At 38.5% G+C, this 17,009-nt stretch overlaps 2 protein-coding genes across 3 annotated transcripts in view; one reads left to right on the top strand and one right to left on the bottom strand.

Annotated features, from left to right (window-relative positions):
• LOC135708391 (uncharacterized) overlaps positions 1 to 13,489 on the top strand; it is a 28,484-nt gene extending 14,995 nt beyond the window's left edge. Inside the window, exon 7 of the mRNA XM_065230482.1 lies at positions 13,189 to 13,489. Coding sequence (XP_065086554.1) covers positions 13,189 to 13,394 — 206 coding nt within the window. The 3' untranslated portion in view covers positions 13,395 to 13,489. The remainder of the gene's footprint in view (positions 1 to 13,188) is intronic.
• LOC135708383 (hornerin) overlaps positions 13,433 to 17,009 on the bottom strand; it is a 173,492-nt gene continuing 169,915 nt past the window's right edge. For both annotated transcript variants that reach the window (XM_065230471.1, XM_065230472.1), the window contains exon 6: positions 13,433 to 13,996. In XM_065230471.1, coding sequence (XP_065086543.1) covers positions 13,762 to 13,996 — 235 coding nt within the window. In that variant the 3' untranslated portion in view covers positions 13,433 to 13,761. The remainder of the gene's footprint in view (positions 13,997 to 17,009) is intronic.

The following is a 17,009-nucleotide window of genomic DNA, read 5'->3' as shown; positions in this document are numbered from 1 at the left end:
TCTTAGAACTACCTTGAAAGCAGATGGCATTTGATGTATTTCTGAAAGATTTTTTTCCCAGAACTCCCTTGGAATGAGGTCCTTCAAAATTACACGATCAAAGGCTCGCAATTGTGCATGGAATTTGACTCCGAATTCTTGGAAATTTCTTGAAGTATTATAGTTTCTTAGTCCAGAACTAGATCAAATTTAAAATTTCTAAAAAATATGCTTGTTCCAAAACCAAAAAAAAAAAATAATGTCAAGCCTCTGTTTTTTTTTAACTATTTGCTACTGTAGATTAATCCACTTTGAATCTTTAAAGTTCAAAGTGTGAATGAATATATTTTAAAATTCATTCTTTTCTTTAAAATATCCTTAATAAGAAAATCATTAAATTCTCAACATAAAATTCCGGAGGATTCCCAGTTTTCCAGGTTTTTGCAGTTAGTAGACACCCTGACTAATACCGTCGGTTTGCATAAACTTTCTATTGAATCTTTCGCGTTAAAGCTTCATATCGTACATAAGTGTTTAAGAGATACTTATTACTTAAGTAATACTAACACATCAAACATTTATTCGGTGTGCCATCATAACGACTACTTTTCTTCTCTAAGGTCACTTTTAAGTCACAATTTTTTCAACTTTAAGTCACTATTTAGTCACTTATTTCATCAACATGGTCACTAAAATCACTATTTTAGACAGTAATGGTCGCAACCAGCCCTGAACCTTCGGCAGATACTACGAATCCAAGAAAGTTGACAGATTGCTTTTCAAAAGCGCACTTTGACTCATTTATTTTTACGTTATGATTTTGCAAACTCTTCATGACCTGTGCTAAATTTTCATCATGCTCTTGTTTTGTTCGGCCAAAAATCATTATGTCGTCCAAATAATTAACCTGTCCTTTACATCCAGCTAGAACTACTGTTTGTAGAGCCTCTTGAAATATATCAGGGACATTTGTTAATCCAAAAGGAAGTCTGCGATAACGGTAGAGTCCACCTCCCGCGAAAAAATTAGTTAGATGACGTGATCCTTCGTCTAACTCAATATGCGTTTGTCAGATCAACAGTGGAGAACCATTTGGTACCATGAAGCTCCATCAGAATCGACTCAAGTGTGGCCATTTTGAAAGGCGTTCGGTAGATACATCAAATAGGTCCTCGTAAGTCGATGACAAAGTCGAATATTGTTCTTGCCTTTAGGTATCACCAAAAGTGAGGAGCAGAATGAACGATCCATGTCCTTGCTCGATAATAGGTAATTTAGCTTCTGTTTCGCGAGTTCCTTATACGCCACTGGGATGTTGGTGTACACAATTCGTGCTGGAGGCATGTCAGTGTTGTACTTTAAAGACACCGGAGGAATGTTAAATTGAATGAAACCCAAAAGTGCTCTTAACTCATCCACAACATAAAACTTCTCTACCATCACTGGTCTATCGTCCGAGATGAACAATGCAGCAGAAAAATTGGCAACTACTTTGATGTGTTCTTTCATAGCATATGCTTTCAAGGGTTTGCTAGACGAAGACTGTAAGCTAAGGATTTGAGATGAAGCGTTCTTGTCAGCTAAAATCTTATTGAATGATGCCTTTGTTATGGTGTTGACTTGAGCACCAGAGTCTATTAAAAATGCAATCTCAACTCCAGCTACTTTTGCTTCAATCATTGCATCGTTTTCATTGGGTGCTTTATAACTACACGAAGAAGGTTGTAGATGATTCATGAAATGGTAGCAATTATTAGTAATAAACATTTAATTTTTATTGATACTTTTCAGATGTTCTGTTAACAAATTAAGTTTATTCCAATTCACAAAAAATAGGTTCAAAATGTTACCCAATCAAAAAAAAAAATACTCAATATCTTCATCATTTTCGCGTACCTTCGTGTCCAACTCTGCTTCGGTTTTTCCACACTCGATGGCTGCAACTTTTCGCTCAACAACTGTCTCCTCTTGCTCTGCATGACGCTTCAATGGTCTTCTCTGGTCTCCTGTAGAATTTGATGGACAAACACGTGCAATATGACCCATTTGTCTACAAACTCGACACTCTTTCCGGATCGCAAAACACTCAGATGCTCTGTGGTAAACGCTTCCTCATCTCCAGCAATTGGAACTAAAATTGGGACGATGATTTCCTCTCGAGAATCCTCTTCCTTCTCTTCCACCTCCACGGTTTGCTCGTTGAAATCCTCTTCCTCTTCCATTTGAATTAAACGCTACATGATTGTTGCGGAATCCATATGACACTGCTGCTACCAATGATGCCTCTCCATGGCCATGAACTTTTTGGAACTCTTCCTCGTTGGTTTTCTCAATCTCTCGATCTCGTACCAGGTCTATTAGGTCCTTCATCGTTCCTTGTTTCACCCAATTCCGATGGGCTAGGATCCTTACCCTTCCATCACTGGCACCTTTTGTAACCACCCTTACTACAGCTTCCATTTCCTCGTCGATCCCATAATTACACAGTTTTGCTGCAGAAGCCACGCGTTGAACAAATGCAATACTACTTGCAGAGGAGCCTTGACTTATCATCATGAGTCTTCCTCGCTGCGACAGTGTGTACGTTCTTGAACCGTAGTACTCATACAGTCGAGCCATACATAACAAATATTTAAGTATTTAATTATGACTCCAAAACATTGCCATAGCCATATACAGTCAAGATTCCTATAGTGCGGATTCGTTCTTGCCGGATTGCTATAGTACTGAATCCACTGGATTCCTATAGTACGGTCGATCCGGCATTAACGAATACACGTAGCATTATGGGATTAGAGCTAATTGGGAACAAACACTGATTGTACGGCAATTTGAAGAGATAACTTCCTGATGTCTTTTGAGAAGTTGTTAAGCAGAAAGTTGGCCACACAAGTCTGATCCTGTGGAAGATCCGGAATATCCGTAAAAGTGGCCAATTCATGAAACTGATCCTAGAGCTCCGCGGATTTTTTGAATCCACTCATAGACGTCTTATCAGAATTAATTCGGAGTTGTGACTGGAATATGGACTCTGGGGACCACGGGATTGTTCACCAGAAGATCCGGAATATCCATAAAAGTGGTCAATTCATGAAACTGATCCTAGAGCTCCGTGGTTTTTTTTAACCACTCATAAACGTCTTATCAGAATTAATTCGAAGTTGTGACTGGAATATGGGCCCTGGGGACCACGGGATGGTTCATCGGAAGATCCGGAACATCCGTAAAAGTGGTCAATTCATGAAAATGATCCTAGAGCTCCGCGGATTTTTTGAAACCACTCATAGACGTCTTATCAGAATGAGTTCGGAGTCATGACCAAAAAATTGACCCTGGGGACTACGGAATGATCCATTATAATATCCGGAACATCCGTAAAAGTGGTCAATTCATGACACTGATCCTAGAGCTCCACGGATTTTTTGAAACCACTCATAGACGTCTTATCACAATAAATTCGGAGTTGTGTTCGGAAAATGTACTCTGGGGACCATGGGATGGTTCACCTGAAGATCCGGAAAATCCTGAAAAGTGGTTAATTCATGAAACTGATCCTAGAGCTACGTGTTTTTTTTTTCGAAACCGCTCATAGACGTCTTATCACAATTAATTCGGAGTTTTGACTGGAATATGGACTCTGGGGACTACAAGATGGTCCACGGGAAGATCCGAAACATCCGTAAAAGTGGTAAAGTTATGAAACTGATCCTAGAACTCTGTGAACTTTCCGAAAACACTCATACACGTCTTATCAGAAGATCCGGAACATCCGTAAAAGTGGTCAACTCATGCAACTGATCCTAGAGCTCCATGTTTTTGTTTAAACCTTTCATAAACGTCTTATTACAATTAATTCGGAGTTTTGACTAGAATTTGGACTCTGGGGACTACAGGATGATCCACCGAAAGATCCGGAACATCCGCAAAAGTTGTCAATTCATGAGACTGATCCTAGAGCTCCATGAGTTTGCGAAATCACTCATAAACGTTTTATCAGAATGAATTTGGAGTGGTGACCGGAATATGAACGCTTAGACGGAAAATGGACCTTTGTAACCACGAGATGGTTCACCAGGAAGATCCTGAACATCCATAAAAGCCGTATTTATGAAGACAAAAATATTAGCACCAAAACCATAACTTTTAGGTATATGGTGTCTTCGGGAAAACTTATTCGTATTTTTTAGCTGATTTGAAATTAGGGTGGTGCTTAAAATTGGTGAATTGAAAATTCAACCTTTTTTATTACTTGAGATAGACTAATGCAGTTGTAGAACAATCAATTTGAACCAACTTTGCTCATGGCATCACATTTTTATCTCTTATGGTTCATGACTTATGGTTATTTTAAACAAGTAGGTTGGAGTGGCCCCTAGATAATCTTTCTTTAAATACTTTTATTGGTGATCAACGTATAAACAATATTTAAAGAAAGCTGATTTTCTAGGGGCCACCCTAACCTCTCGTAAAAACATTATTCCAAATACTTTTAGAACTTTTTATGACGCATATTTTTGCAGAAGTCACTAATTTGAATCTCCTTATGGTTAATTTATGGCTAGTTTTTGATAAAAAAAAAAAGATTTTTTTTAAATTAAATTTAATACTTTAAACAAAAAACGCTCTCACAGTTTTCCCACAAATACTGAAAAAACACGATCTTTTAAATGAAATCAAAAGTTTGAAAATCGGTTTGCTCCATTTAGAGACATTTTCATTTTAATAGAATCATTTTTTCGAAGAAAATCTCCATTAATTTTCAAATAATAAAAAAGATAGCAGCCTGGTTGCTTCAGCAAAAATATGCGTCATCATAAGTTCTAAATGTAACCGAAACAAGGTTTTTATGAGAAATGAACTTATGAAAAGATATTCGAAGAAATCTGTTTTTTATGGGCCATTCTAACCTGCTTGTTTAAAAAATCATAACTCATGAACCTTTGTGGTGTTTTGAGCAAAATTGCTTCGAATTGATTGTTCTACAACTTTTAGAAAATTGCATTGGTCTATCGCAAATAATTAAAAAAAAGTATGTATTTTAAAATCTCCAATTTTGTGGACCACCCTATTTTCACTAACATAAAAAAATCGGCCAAACAATATGAAGAATCTTTCCCGAAGACACTATATACCTAAAACTGACGGTATGGGCGCAAACATTTTTGTCTTCCTAAATACGGCTTTGGGACCATTGTGCAGTGGATGGTCCTCCGAAAGATCCGAAACATCCGTAAAAAGGCTCAATCCATGGAACTGATCCAAGGACTCCGTTTTTTTTTTTTTCGTATACTCTCATACACACTTAATCTAGCTCGGTAAAATCTCCAAAAGCCGATTACCTCGGCATTCTCTTTTGCTGATATCTATGCAAAATATCTGTTTGTTAGCTGACAGCTCAGCAAAATGTTATTTGTTAGCTGAGTCTCGGCAATTGTTTTACTGAATAAATTGCAGAATTACTCGGCTGTTGGAATCTCGGTGAAAATATTTAAGTGTGTAGACGTCTTATAATTACGAATTCGGAGTTATGACCGGAAAACAGACCCTGGAGACCATGAACGCTCCTCTGGAAAATAATAGACAACTCATCAGAATGAACTCGGAGTTGTGACTGGAAAATGGACCCCAGGGTCCATTGGATGGTCCTTCGGAATATCCGGAACATCCATTAAAGTGGATAGGTCAAGAAAACTGATCTAAGCACGCTATGGTTTTTTAGAACTGGTCATAGACACATTTTTTTATTTATTATCATGGATGATTTCTAAGTGGTATTTAAATAATTAATAACTTTTAGTCACTTTTATCGGAATTTTTGAATATTATTCCTTGGATTTCATGGACTTATTTCCTTTGACTTCTTGGAGATGTTTCATTGGAGTTACAAGTTAACGAGGGACTAGCTTCAAAGTTTATATTTTTAATTCATCACATCAAAATTTATCAATAAGCCATTTGAAAACATCGTCTTATTGAGTTATTATTAATATTAATTTATGAGTGGTTTTGAAAAAAAAACAACCGTGGAGCTCTAGGATCAGTTTCATGAATTAAACACTTGCAATGATCTTCCGGATCTTTTAATGGACCATCTCGTGGTCCCCAGTATAAACTGTCTGGTCAAAACTCCGTTTTTATTGTGATAAGATGTCTATGAGTGCTTTCTAAAAAATCGTGGAGCTCAAGGATCAATTTCATGAATTGAGCACTTTTAGGGATGTTCCGGATCTTCCGGTGGACCATTTTGTAGTCTCCATATTCTTATTTCTGAACACAACTCCGAATACATTCTGACAAGACGTTTATGAGTGGTTCCGAAAAATCCATAGAGCTCTAGGATCAGTTTAATGAATTGACCACTTTTACGGATGTTCCGGATCTTCCGGTGGACCATCATGTAGTCCCCAGAGTCCAAATTAAGGTCACAACTCCGAATACATTCTGATAAGACGTCTATAAATGGTTTGAAAAATCCACGGAGCTCTAGGATCAGTTTCATGAATTGACCAATTTTCTGATGTTCCGGATCTTCCGGTGAACCATCTCGTGGTCCAGTTTCATGAATTGACCACTTTTACGGATATTCCGGATCATCCACAGGAGCAGACTTGTATCCTACCGGAAACTGAATCGTCCCAAAAGGTGGCCAACTTTCTGCTTAACAACTTCTCAGAAGACATCAGGAAGTTATCTTTTCAAACCAGTAAGATTTTCAAATTTTCAACTAAAAAATTTCAACAATGTTATTGTTTTGTTGACATCGTTTGACAGTCCACTTGACCGAATAATGTCAATTTCGTGCGCGGTCTATGCTTAGAATTGTTAGGAAATGTCAAAGTGCATCTGGTACCACTAACACTGTTTATTTTCGAAAAAGCTTTCGTTCGAACGGGTTCGTACGAAAACCAGAATGCCGTTTTCGAACTCGTTCGAATCGAGTCGTTCGTACGAACGAACGATTCGAACGAAAACGGGAATAGAAGTGAATGCGTTTGAAAATGGAGCTATTTTTTCATTGGGCATTCCTGGTGTCGTAGCTGTTGTTTGGAATATTTCTCGAAGCTTTGGCCCTGATTTAACTTTAAACACCCCAAATTTCGATTGCTCTTCAACAGCGTTAATAAGCTGCAGTGATGAAACGAGTATGTCTTTCCAGTACTGGAATGCACGTTTGTCAATCTTGGTTTCACCTAGCGGTGTACATTCCGGTATGCTGAGGGAGCCCAGCGTCCAACTGTTCATTGTGGAAAGTAACGAGTCTTCACGAAAAGTGCTCGATGCAGCTTGACGGAAGTCATTGTCATAGCCAGCTGTCAAACTTGCCACCTGCTTACGAAGAGCATTGTTCTTATCGAGCGCCTCCTTTAACTCCTTCATAATTTTCTTCTTTGAAGGCGTCCTGTAACGAAACGTCAAAATGCTTTAGCTCTTCGTTCGCTCTTATCTATACATTTATTTTTTTTTACTAGCACTCCGTCTATTTCCATCGGAGCCTTCGTCGGAGCAATCCGTCTATCTCCATCGGATTACGTTTGTTTCCTTTTTTTTAATTGGGACTCCGCCTTTTTCATCGGAGCCCAACATAAACTAAATGAAACTTACTTTGTGGGAGCCAAAGGTCCACTATCTCTTGCGCCATTGTCGCGACCGTCCATTATTTCTCCCTCCATATGGAAGGTTTGATACTGGCTTGATTAATGGGCGCTACTGTTTAGAGTTTCGTAGTAACGTTTAATCACACGACTCACCGTTGGCTGCACGATTCCGAGTTGTTTTCCGATGTCCCGATGAGAGAGTTGAGGATTTTCCAGGTGCTTGCGCAAAATCAATTCACGACGTTGCTTTTCGGGTGACGCCATTTTTTCCAACTTTCGAAAAACTGACAGCGATAAAAAAAAGTGTAAACAATACACTCTAAACTACTTCTACCCAAATTTTCAAGAGAAAATACCGAATGGGTAATTTTCTATAGCGTTTTTTTTTTCGTGATACAATTTGATGTGGTATTTGCTTGTTGTTTGCTTGTGGTGATTTGATGATATTTTCTTATTGACCAAAATTATGTTATATCTAAAGAAATGTGGATTGAAAAACGAAGATAGTGAAAAACCAACAAAATAATAGTAATGGAGGCATACAAGTTTATTTTCATGGACCAAAAAGTTGTTTTGCTTTCAAGAAATCCCTAGCAAATTCAAAAAGTTTAAAAAAGGCTTTTATGAAAAAAAAAAAACTTGCAGACTGAATTGTTTTTATCTAAAGCCATTTTGCTTGATCCTAACCCGTTCAGATTTATGCCAGCATTTATGGATGCAAAGCTGCAGGCAAAAATTTAAACGTCAAAGTTTGTTTATCTTTCTATAGTTGCGCTGTGCGATCCAGCGTTCTTCCAGGCAATGGATTGGAAGCAGTTACTCAGAAAGTGTGCGATACTGTTGTATTATATTTAGCATTTCGTACAGTTTGTTCCCGAAGAAGATCCCCTTCTTCCGGATGGTTCCCGAATTTTTTGAAGCATTTGATGAGTTGATGCTTTGATCGGAAATCAGGTAATCTCTGCTAACTGGCAGTTTGGTAGCTTGCTGTCGGTACTGATCCAAGTAATTCCGATCGTCACCTATTGGTGCCGGTTCAGCCGGACGTGCTGCTTCTTCTTAAGCTGTAAATTTTGCTGAAATAGACTTCCCTTCGATCGTTAGAATCGCTTAAATTTGTCATCCTACTTTGTCTATCCTTCGAGATTTTCTTGTCATAAATTTTGGTTTTATTCACTATGAGGATCCATGGCTTTTAAGTTTAATTTGTAAACAGAGCAATTGTGGATTTTATAATACACTTTTAAAAGGCTAAAAAGCATTGAAATATGCCTTTTGCTCTCATTTAAAACCTTATGATTTCATGGTTGCTTTTATAATGATAGAACACTTTTATAGAGTATTTCATCAAGACATTAATAATCAATTGCTGATGAAGTTTATAATTGTATTACAGAACAGTTTTATTGAGGTTTTGAGAACTGCTTTAAATGTATGTTTTAAACTAGGCAATCGTCGACTTTCTCGTCAGACTATAAAAGGATTTTAAAACAGCAAAAAGCTAAACAGCAACGTTTTATACTTTGAAATGCTGTATTTAAACTCAATGGATTGTTTATTTCCATTATAAAACCATCATAAAGTAGAGTGGATGCCAAATGGTTCCTGAATTGCTACTTGGGTGATTATCATCTCAGCATTTGTTAGGACTGTTAAAGGCTGACTGGTCGATTGCCGTTTTTTGATTCGAATTCACGGACCTGAACGCCTTCGAGCGTTGCAGCACAGAAAAATAAACATAAGTCTGAGACTTCGAAGTAACTTAATTTATCTCTTGCTTAGGAAAGTTCACTTGATTATTGTTAAGAAAAATCTTCAAGAACAGGAGAGTTTTTTTTCAGGATTTATAAAAATATTTTTCAGAAATTTCCTAGATTCTGAAACGTAAGAAGCTATTATGATTCAAATCAAACACAAATATGTGAAATGAAGTAATGTGAAATTAACATTTATCAAGTGTCTGGGGCTTCATTTATTTTTAAATTTCTTGCACATTGAAACATTCTAAGGTCTTAAGCTTGGACAAATCGGTGTCAACATTTCAAATGGGTGTATTTTTTTTTTGTAAACTATGGCTTTTGCCGTCGATTACTCGCAGCACTTATTAGGCTCACACATAAGAATTAACGACACCAACAGGTAGATGAATGTTTCCTCTACCAGCTAGCATTGTTAATTTGAAAAGTTGAGCTTTCATCTGCGAGAAATCAACGGCTAAAGCCATTGTTTACAAAAGAAATTACGACCCTTTAAAATTTTAGCTTTGATTTTTTCTTTTAGATTTATCAAATTTTGGTATCTAAGCCCTTGTAAAGTTTGCGATTAACTTAGGAATATAAATGATCGACTTTTAAAACTAGATTTTCCAGTTTATTCAAGATTTTGCCTACCTCTATTCCGAATCCTGTTCACGTAAATGTTTTATCTCTAACATCAAAATATGCCATCTCATGGGTATATTTTTACAATGACCCTTCCCCCCAAAAGAGCTGCCCCTACAGCTAAAAGTTCACTAAATTTAGTTTGAAAAACATTTAAAATGTCATAAACCCATTTAAAATTTAGGGTAAAAATGTCGTAGACAACGTAAGAATTTCAATAAAAAATTTCCAACAAATAATTTTTAAGATTTTGGGAGCATATTTCATCTAGTATTGCAGAGCTCCGGCGGACGCACCTAGTCACCTAAGAATTAGTAAAATCCATCGACAAATAAAAAACTTCAAGCCATTCAAAGTGGCCTGGGGTCAAATTGACCCCAAGGTACAGACAAAGGGTTAAGTGGTTTTGACGTAGGACTACGTCTGTGATTTCTAAGGGGGGGTACACTTTGTAAAAACCGAAAATGGAACATCTAATCTAATCTAATCTAATCTAACACCAACACAGCCAGTTCATGAAAGCATCCTGGAAAATGATAGATATACCTCCATTCTTTTTCTTGTCTATTTGGTATATTTTGTGCATCAGAAATGCGCAAAATGTATCAAAACGGCCAGGCCTACTGTGCAGCATTTAAGGGGCAAGATGATTCAGAAACATCGGGCCTGTTTGAATCAAAGATTTAAACACGATGCTTCAGAATCCAATAAATGGATGAAACATGGACATCTCGTACCGTACGTTCCGTTATTATAAATGATTGGTCGTTGGGAGCATTCAATCTAAAAAAAAAAGTTAAATGATGCTCCTTTGTCCTCGAGTGGTTGGGACATGAGCACTAGCTCTTGTCTTAGCCATATATGGCTTATGGTTATAGCGCCATTATTCGCTTTCTGAAAAGAAAAAATGGAATAAAAGGCCGTAGGAGAAAGGAAAAGGAGGAAGGAACCCTAGTTCTGAAACTGAAAAAAAACGTGTCTCTAATCAATCTACAGGAAAAGTTCGCTAAAACTCACAATGACTCGCGAACTTTTCCTTTTGTGTGCCTATATTTACCGAGAGGCCACCGAATCAGTTACACCCTCATAAGTACTACGGAGTTGGAGTATTGGGTACGATATTAGGTCAGGATACGCCTCAACCAGGCAATACAACCAAAAAAAATATTTTTTTTTGAGGAATTTGATAATAAACCCACTATCTTATGCACAGTAAGCAAACGCAGCAACCAGTAAGCTAGCCGAGTTCCTCAATTTGTTTTCTTAGTACTGTATTAGTGAAATTTATATGGAACATAATGTTACGAACTAAATAAAAAAAAACGAAGGATCTCACCCAAATAATCCTTGAAGCTCCCGAATACAGTTCAGAAAAGTTTCTTGGATCTTGATTAAGGAAAACCGCTACTCGTTGCCAGCCCTCGGAAAGAGATGCATCAAATGCAACAGTCCGGCATCTCTCGGTATCACTATAAGCCTGCTGGATTCACACCATCGTGATCTTAGGATCTTCTTTGCCCATCAGCTAAGACAGCTGCCAACAAACACCGCTCCTGGATCTTCCTTTTTGCTTTTTCTTTTTCACTTATCATCTGCCATGGTCTGATCTATCCAATCCCGTCCATGAGATTTTGAACAATTGAACAGTCGAAAGTTTGTTTATGATTAAAATGGTTAAAATCACCAAATGAAAATCAGCAGCAAAATTAAAAACGTGTCAACTCTCCAGCGCGACGTACTTCGATCTCCTGAAAACCGAAAATGGAACATGTAACAAAATTATGACAGATTTTGAACGTTGATAACTCAGCTGCTCCAAGACCAATTTCAGTAATTTCATTACCAATCGATCAGAAATTCAAATCGATCATTTTTCAAAATGTCACCATTAAAATGTCCAACTGTTGCTATGATAATTGCGCAACTGCTGCTGCGAAAAGCGATTTCCCTAACACAGATTTCAAAATTGAATTCCATCCGGTCTCACCAAACGGTGTTTATTCAAACACCGCGTGATGAGTGATGGTGTTCTCCAGTACACAACAAAAGGCTTCTCGCAAGCAGCTAGCTATCAAGGCTGGCCTCAACCGCTGATCGGATTCAGTTCCAATCACCGTGTGTGGTCCGGTCGTCGGCATCAGCAGCCCACATGAGCATCCATAGAAGGAGGAAGAAGCCGCACCGCTATTGATCGGAATCAGTAGTTTTTCGTAAGTCGCACACAGCTCACCAGCCTCATATGTGTTTAACACCCTAATAGCTCAGCATTACTCAACCATCACGACAAAACGGTTCTTTTCAGGACCATCATAAATTTGTACAAGAGTATTTTTTGGACATTTGTCAAGGTCATCAATCGGATGTCAGTTCCCAAGATAGAGCTGGAATCAGGGCCTAACAGCTTTTGTAAACAATGACTTTTTTCGATGATGTCTTGAAAATCATCGAGAAAAGTCATTGTTTACAAGAGCTGTTACGCTTAATTCCAGCTCTATCTAGACATGTTTAAATCTAACATACCCTGTTCTTGAAGGTAACATTGGAGGTGCACGAATGTGCAACTGTTGCTATGATAGTTAAAATTATCACCGACAGTCTGCGAAAAGCGATTTCCCTAACACAGATTTCAAAGTTGAATTCCACCCGGTTTATTAAATCACCGCGTGGTGAGTGGTGGTGTTCTCCAGTACACAACGAAAGGTTGCCTGCAATCAGCGAGCTTCAGCCCACATAAGCATCCATAATAGGAGGAAGAAGCCGCATCGCTGTTGATCGGAATCAGTAGCTCTTTGTGAGCCGCTGTGGGTCATCTATGTCAAGCGTGTCATACTAAAGAGTATAAACAGAGAGAACCGCGCTCAAATTCCTATTCCTACACAAAACACAAGCTCCTACTGCAGTTAAAAATAAGATTTATTATATAAGACCACGTAGTCCTACGTCACCATTGCGTACAACCCCATAGGGCTGTCCCTTGTAGTTTTTTAATATCCATCTAATAACTCTGTTAAGTGCTATTGCATAACAACTGATAGATCGCGCTTTGTTATTTTCGTATTAATTTCATATTTTACAAAATATTTCGATTGCAAACTAAAAGCAAAACAAGATTTTATGCCTCGACCATACCAAAATAAGGTATCATGCCTAATTAAGATATTCATATGCTATCGGTTGCTTATCGGTTCTTGCTCGGCTAGCAAACGCTTCATCCTTTCTCATTCCCATCACAGACACCCACGAGCTTCGGATCCCGGAGAAGGAGGGTCTTCTCTTCCACTACCGGGACAACTGCATCGGCTACGGTTGCGGATCATTCATCGAAGACACCCGTGCCCGTCGTTACGCAACCAAAATGTGGCACTCCGTTGACGCCGCTTGTCAACGGCTCTTCCCCGAACTGGACGGCATTTGTCCACTGGGCGAGGAAAACGATTGACCGTCATCAAAGCAGACGAAAACTAGTTCCTCTGTTACTTTGTTTATTGCTATGTGTCATTTTACTTAAATACATCTTACCTTAAGAACTAATCTTGCCGTTACGTTATATTTATTTAGAGAGAAATACACATGTATTGCATTTTAGGAAGAAAATAGAATACACTTTGTTACGCCCCTGTCGTAAAAGTTATCTCGCTGGGTGTCCTTAGAACAAAGGAAATGGTCGTCTCTTCTTAAATTTATTCGAGTTTTTCATTTTCACCGTCACTAACTTAATCTTGGGTTCATTTTTCATCAAGTCCATTTGTCGTTTAGCCTGGGATTAAGTTTCCATTAGTCATTGCGTCGTCTCGCTCTTTCTGTCTCTAGGATTCATTGCTCTTCAGTGGGTTTTCGTCGACGACGGGGTTTCCATCGTTGTTGATATCGTTGGAGGAGGAACTGCTCGAAGATCCGGGAGCACCACCGCCAAGGGCCGCATCACCATCCGACGGCGAGTGTAGCTGGCTGGCTGCGACGGAATCGCCGGTGTCCCGATCCATCAGGTAACTGGTAGACCCTAGGCCTCCCGACGGGCGGGGACGTGAACCATAGGCAGTGCTAGAAGGGGCGAAAGAAGCAAGGAAGCTCTGTTTTAATGGTTAGGAATCGATGGGTTCCAGGGGCGGTAAAAAAGGGGTTAGAAGAAGCGAAACAAGCATAAGTAGATGGTTGAACAAAATTGCAAATAATGAAACGGTGGATGTAAGCATCTGCTCATGTATTAGTTTTTTGGATCATCTCTTATCTCTGCTTACGGGTTCTTCTGCACATCTCAATCATGTTTTTCGTTTAAAAGATATCCCAAAAAATGGACACACTCTGCATTTCCGGAGTGATTCGAGATTTGGGCGTAATTGCTTTTGTAAACAATCACGTAAACTGCAAATTTCTTGCGAATAAAAGCTCAATCTCGAAAACTTAAAACACAATCAGGTGAGAAATGATTCCTCTACCATTTGGCGATTGAAGTGTTTGTGTACAAAAGCTATAACGTCCAAATCGAAAATCACTCTGAATATGTCAGCTTATGCTCCAACCATTTATGAAAACATAAAAAAAAAACTTTCTACTTTTGAAAAAGCCATCACAGAATACCCCAATGTAGAAGAACACTCTCTGATCCATCCCCTCCATTCCTCCATCCCATCGAAGAAATACTAAAAGGTTACAAATACTTTCTTATGGGAAAAGAAAGCACCATAGAAACGAGCAACCCCCCTTTTGTTCCATTCGAAACGAACTTGAGTTAACGCTAATTTATAACCTAGTTTTGGAGGCAAAACTTTCTCCTCGCTTTTGCACTATTTCCTGCCTCCCCCTGACCACTGCTGCCACTGCCATCCACATTTATTTGTTCTGAAATTTTTCGGAAACAATAACTTCCGGTTGCCTATTGCGAAAATCCCCCTTTCCCTCAGTTGCAAAGTTGAAAAGCTTGAACAAGTCCCGAATTTATTGCTAATAAATAGCACAGCTTCCAGAAAAGAATCAACAGCAGCAGGGAAATTAATTAAACAAAGATTGGCAACGCCTCCAGACGGGGAGAGTGCGATTCGGCTTCAAGTAGTACCTACTTTTGTAGGTTACTGGGGAAGGACCAGATGTTGTTCTGCTTTTCGAAAACTTACAAACACACTCACCATGACTAACCGGATGTATTGTGTCTGTATAGTGGAAGAACAATTAAAAGTTTTCCTGGAGCGCATTTGCCTTAAGGGCGACAAAAGTTTACCACCAGCATCAGGACAGGGCAGGAGCAGGAGCGAGATGCCAGACTAGGCAGCTGGGGATTGATGAAAAAGTGCCACGGATTAACCGATGGGTGAGGAACGGCGGTGGCATTCGATTGGAATGGATTGATTGAACGACTACTGGCTGCATTTCCTTAGGGAGGGGGGCTGAAGCTTTCCGAGAAGGAAATAAATGCGAATAATCAATCTGGAAGCTCGAGCTGCAATGCTACATTTTCGCCACAGACAGGGCAGATGGTGTAATTTGTTCGGATCAGGATGGATTAAGTTAATGTGGCAAATTGTTGGCTAGTTTTAAAAAGCAATTTGCTGATGCGGTTCAGCGGAGTTGATTGTTGTCCGGATGAGTCTGTAACTTTGTGACTTTGATTGTAATACAGTGAAACTATCCTACCCACTGCGATTCAATGACAATGAATGAACGTTTATAGTTCCTTTCCCAAGTAACATTGCATGCTTTATAGAGATTTTATAGCATTAGGGTTGAAATCATGGTCTACAGAACCCACATAAAACCAAAATTGTTACTTGGGTATACTTCCGCCACGGTAGGCTAGCGCATAACTCTCTTTTTTCTTAACCCTCCGTTACTCGCGCCAACTTTTGTAACACGAGTACTCGCGCGTTGTACTTTGTACAACAGTGGAAAATGCCATTTTGCAGCCGAGCTACCAATCAATATGAAACCAACGGGTATTTCTTAAAAAAACTTGTTTTTAACTAAACAAGTTAAACTTTTATCACAGTTAACCCCCAAAAAGGCGGATAATAGAGAAAATGTGAATGGAAACCGCGTAAACGGTGTCCGTACTACGAGGGATTTGACTTAATTGGTTACAACATGGATCATGCCAGATAGAAAAATACTGTCTTCGGCAATGTTGTTCTAGATATCATAACCTTTTTGCTGGTGGAGAGTAGTTCAGAATTTTCTCACTACGTAGCGAAGTTATCGCATATGATATATCTCGAGATCATGACCAGATAGAAAGTTACTGTCGTCGACAAAGTTGTTCATGAGATCAAAGCTTATTTCTTGGTGCACAATAGTTCAAAATTTTCTCAATACGCGGCGCTAGTATATACGTGAAACTTTCATGTAAACTATCTCGAGATCCTGTCAAGATAGGAAGCTACTCCCTTTGGCAATGCTGTTCAGGAGATCATAACCTTCTCGCTGGTGAACAGTAGTTCAGAATTTTCTCACTAGATAGCGTTCGTATACATGTTAAGTTCTCTGATGTGATACATCACACGCTATGTCTGAAGGCACTTTTTTTGCAACTTTCGTGGACCTCAGTTTTTTCTTCGCACGAGGTTAGTATTGATTTTAACAATGATGGTTTTAAAATATTTCATCTTGGAATTTTTGAGAAAAAGTGTTTTGAAGTTTACTTAGCTATTTACAAAGGCGTATACGGACTATTGATGATACAAAACTGTTAAGGTATTGTAAGATTCCCTCTTCGGTACCGTCAGATATCGTTACTTTGTCATGATCTCCTAATGTTAAAATTAATAAAATAATTAAACAATGGTTTAGTCCTAAATTTACTATTATTGAGACATTCCATTGCAAAGTGGTTCTTAATATTTGGTAAAAAATTGTAGTTTTGTTCGTTATCGCAAAATATTTTCTTTATTTTGTCATCAGGAGGACCATTTCATCGTTAGGGTAGTCCAAAAAATCGTTTATTTTTTATTTTTTTCAAAATGATTTTTTTCAAAAAATTATAGCTTTTGAACCACTGCGATGCGTTGTTTTTCATTAGCTGATGATCAAAACTTCATCCTTCAAAAACTGTCGTCGCATTTTCGGC

The sequence above is a fragment of the Ochlerotatus camptorhynchus genome, unplaced genomic scaffold, assembly GCF_037179485.1.
Source record: "Ochlerotatus camptorhynchus isolate MF236.1 unplaced genomic scaffold, CSIRO-AGI_Acam_v1.1 ptg000330l, whole genome shotgun sequence".
Classification (NCBI taxonomy): domain Eukaryota; kingdom Metazoa; phylum Arthropoda; class Insecta; order Diptera; family Culicidae; genus Ochlerotatus; species Ochlerotatus camptorhynchus.
The sequence above is the reverse complement of the archived record's forward strand: the minus strand, read 5'-3'. Positions and strand labels throughout refer to the sequence as shown.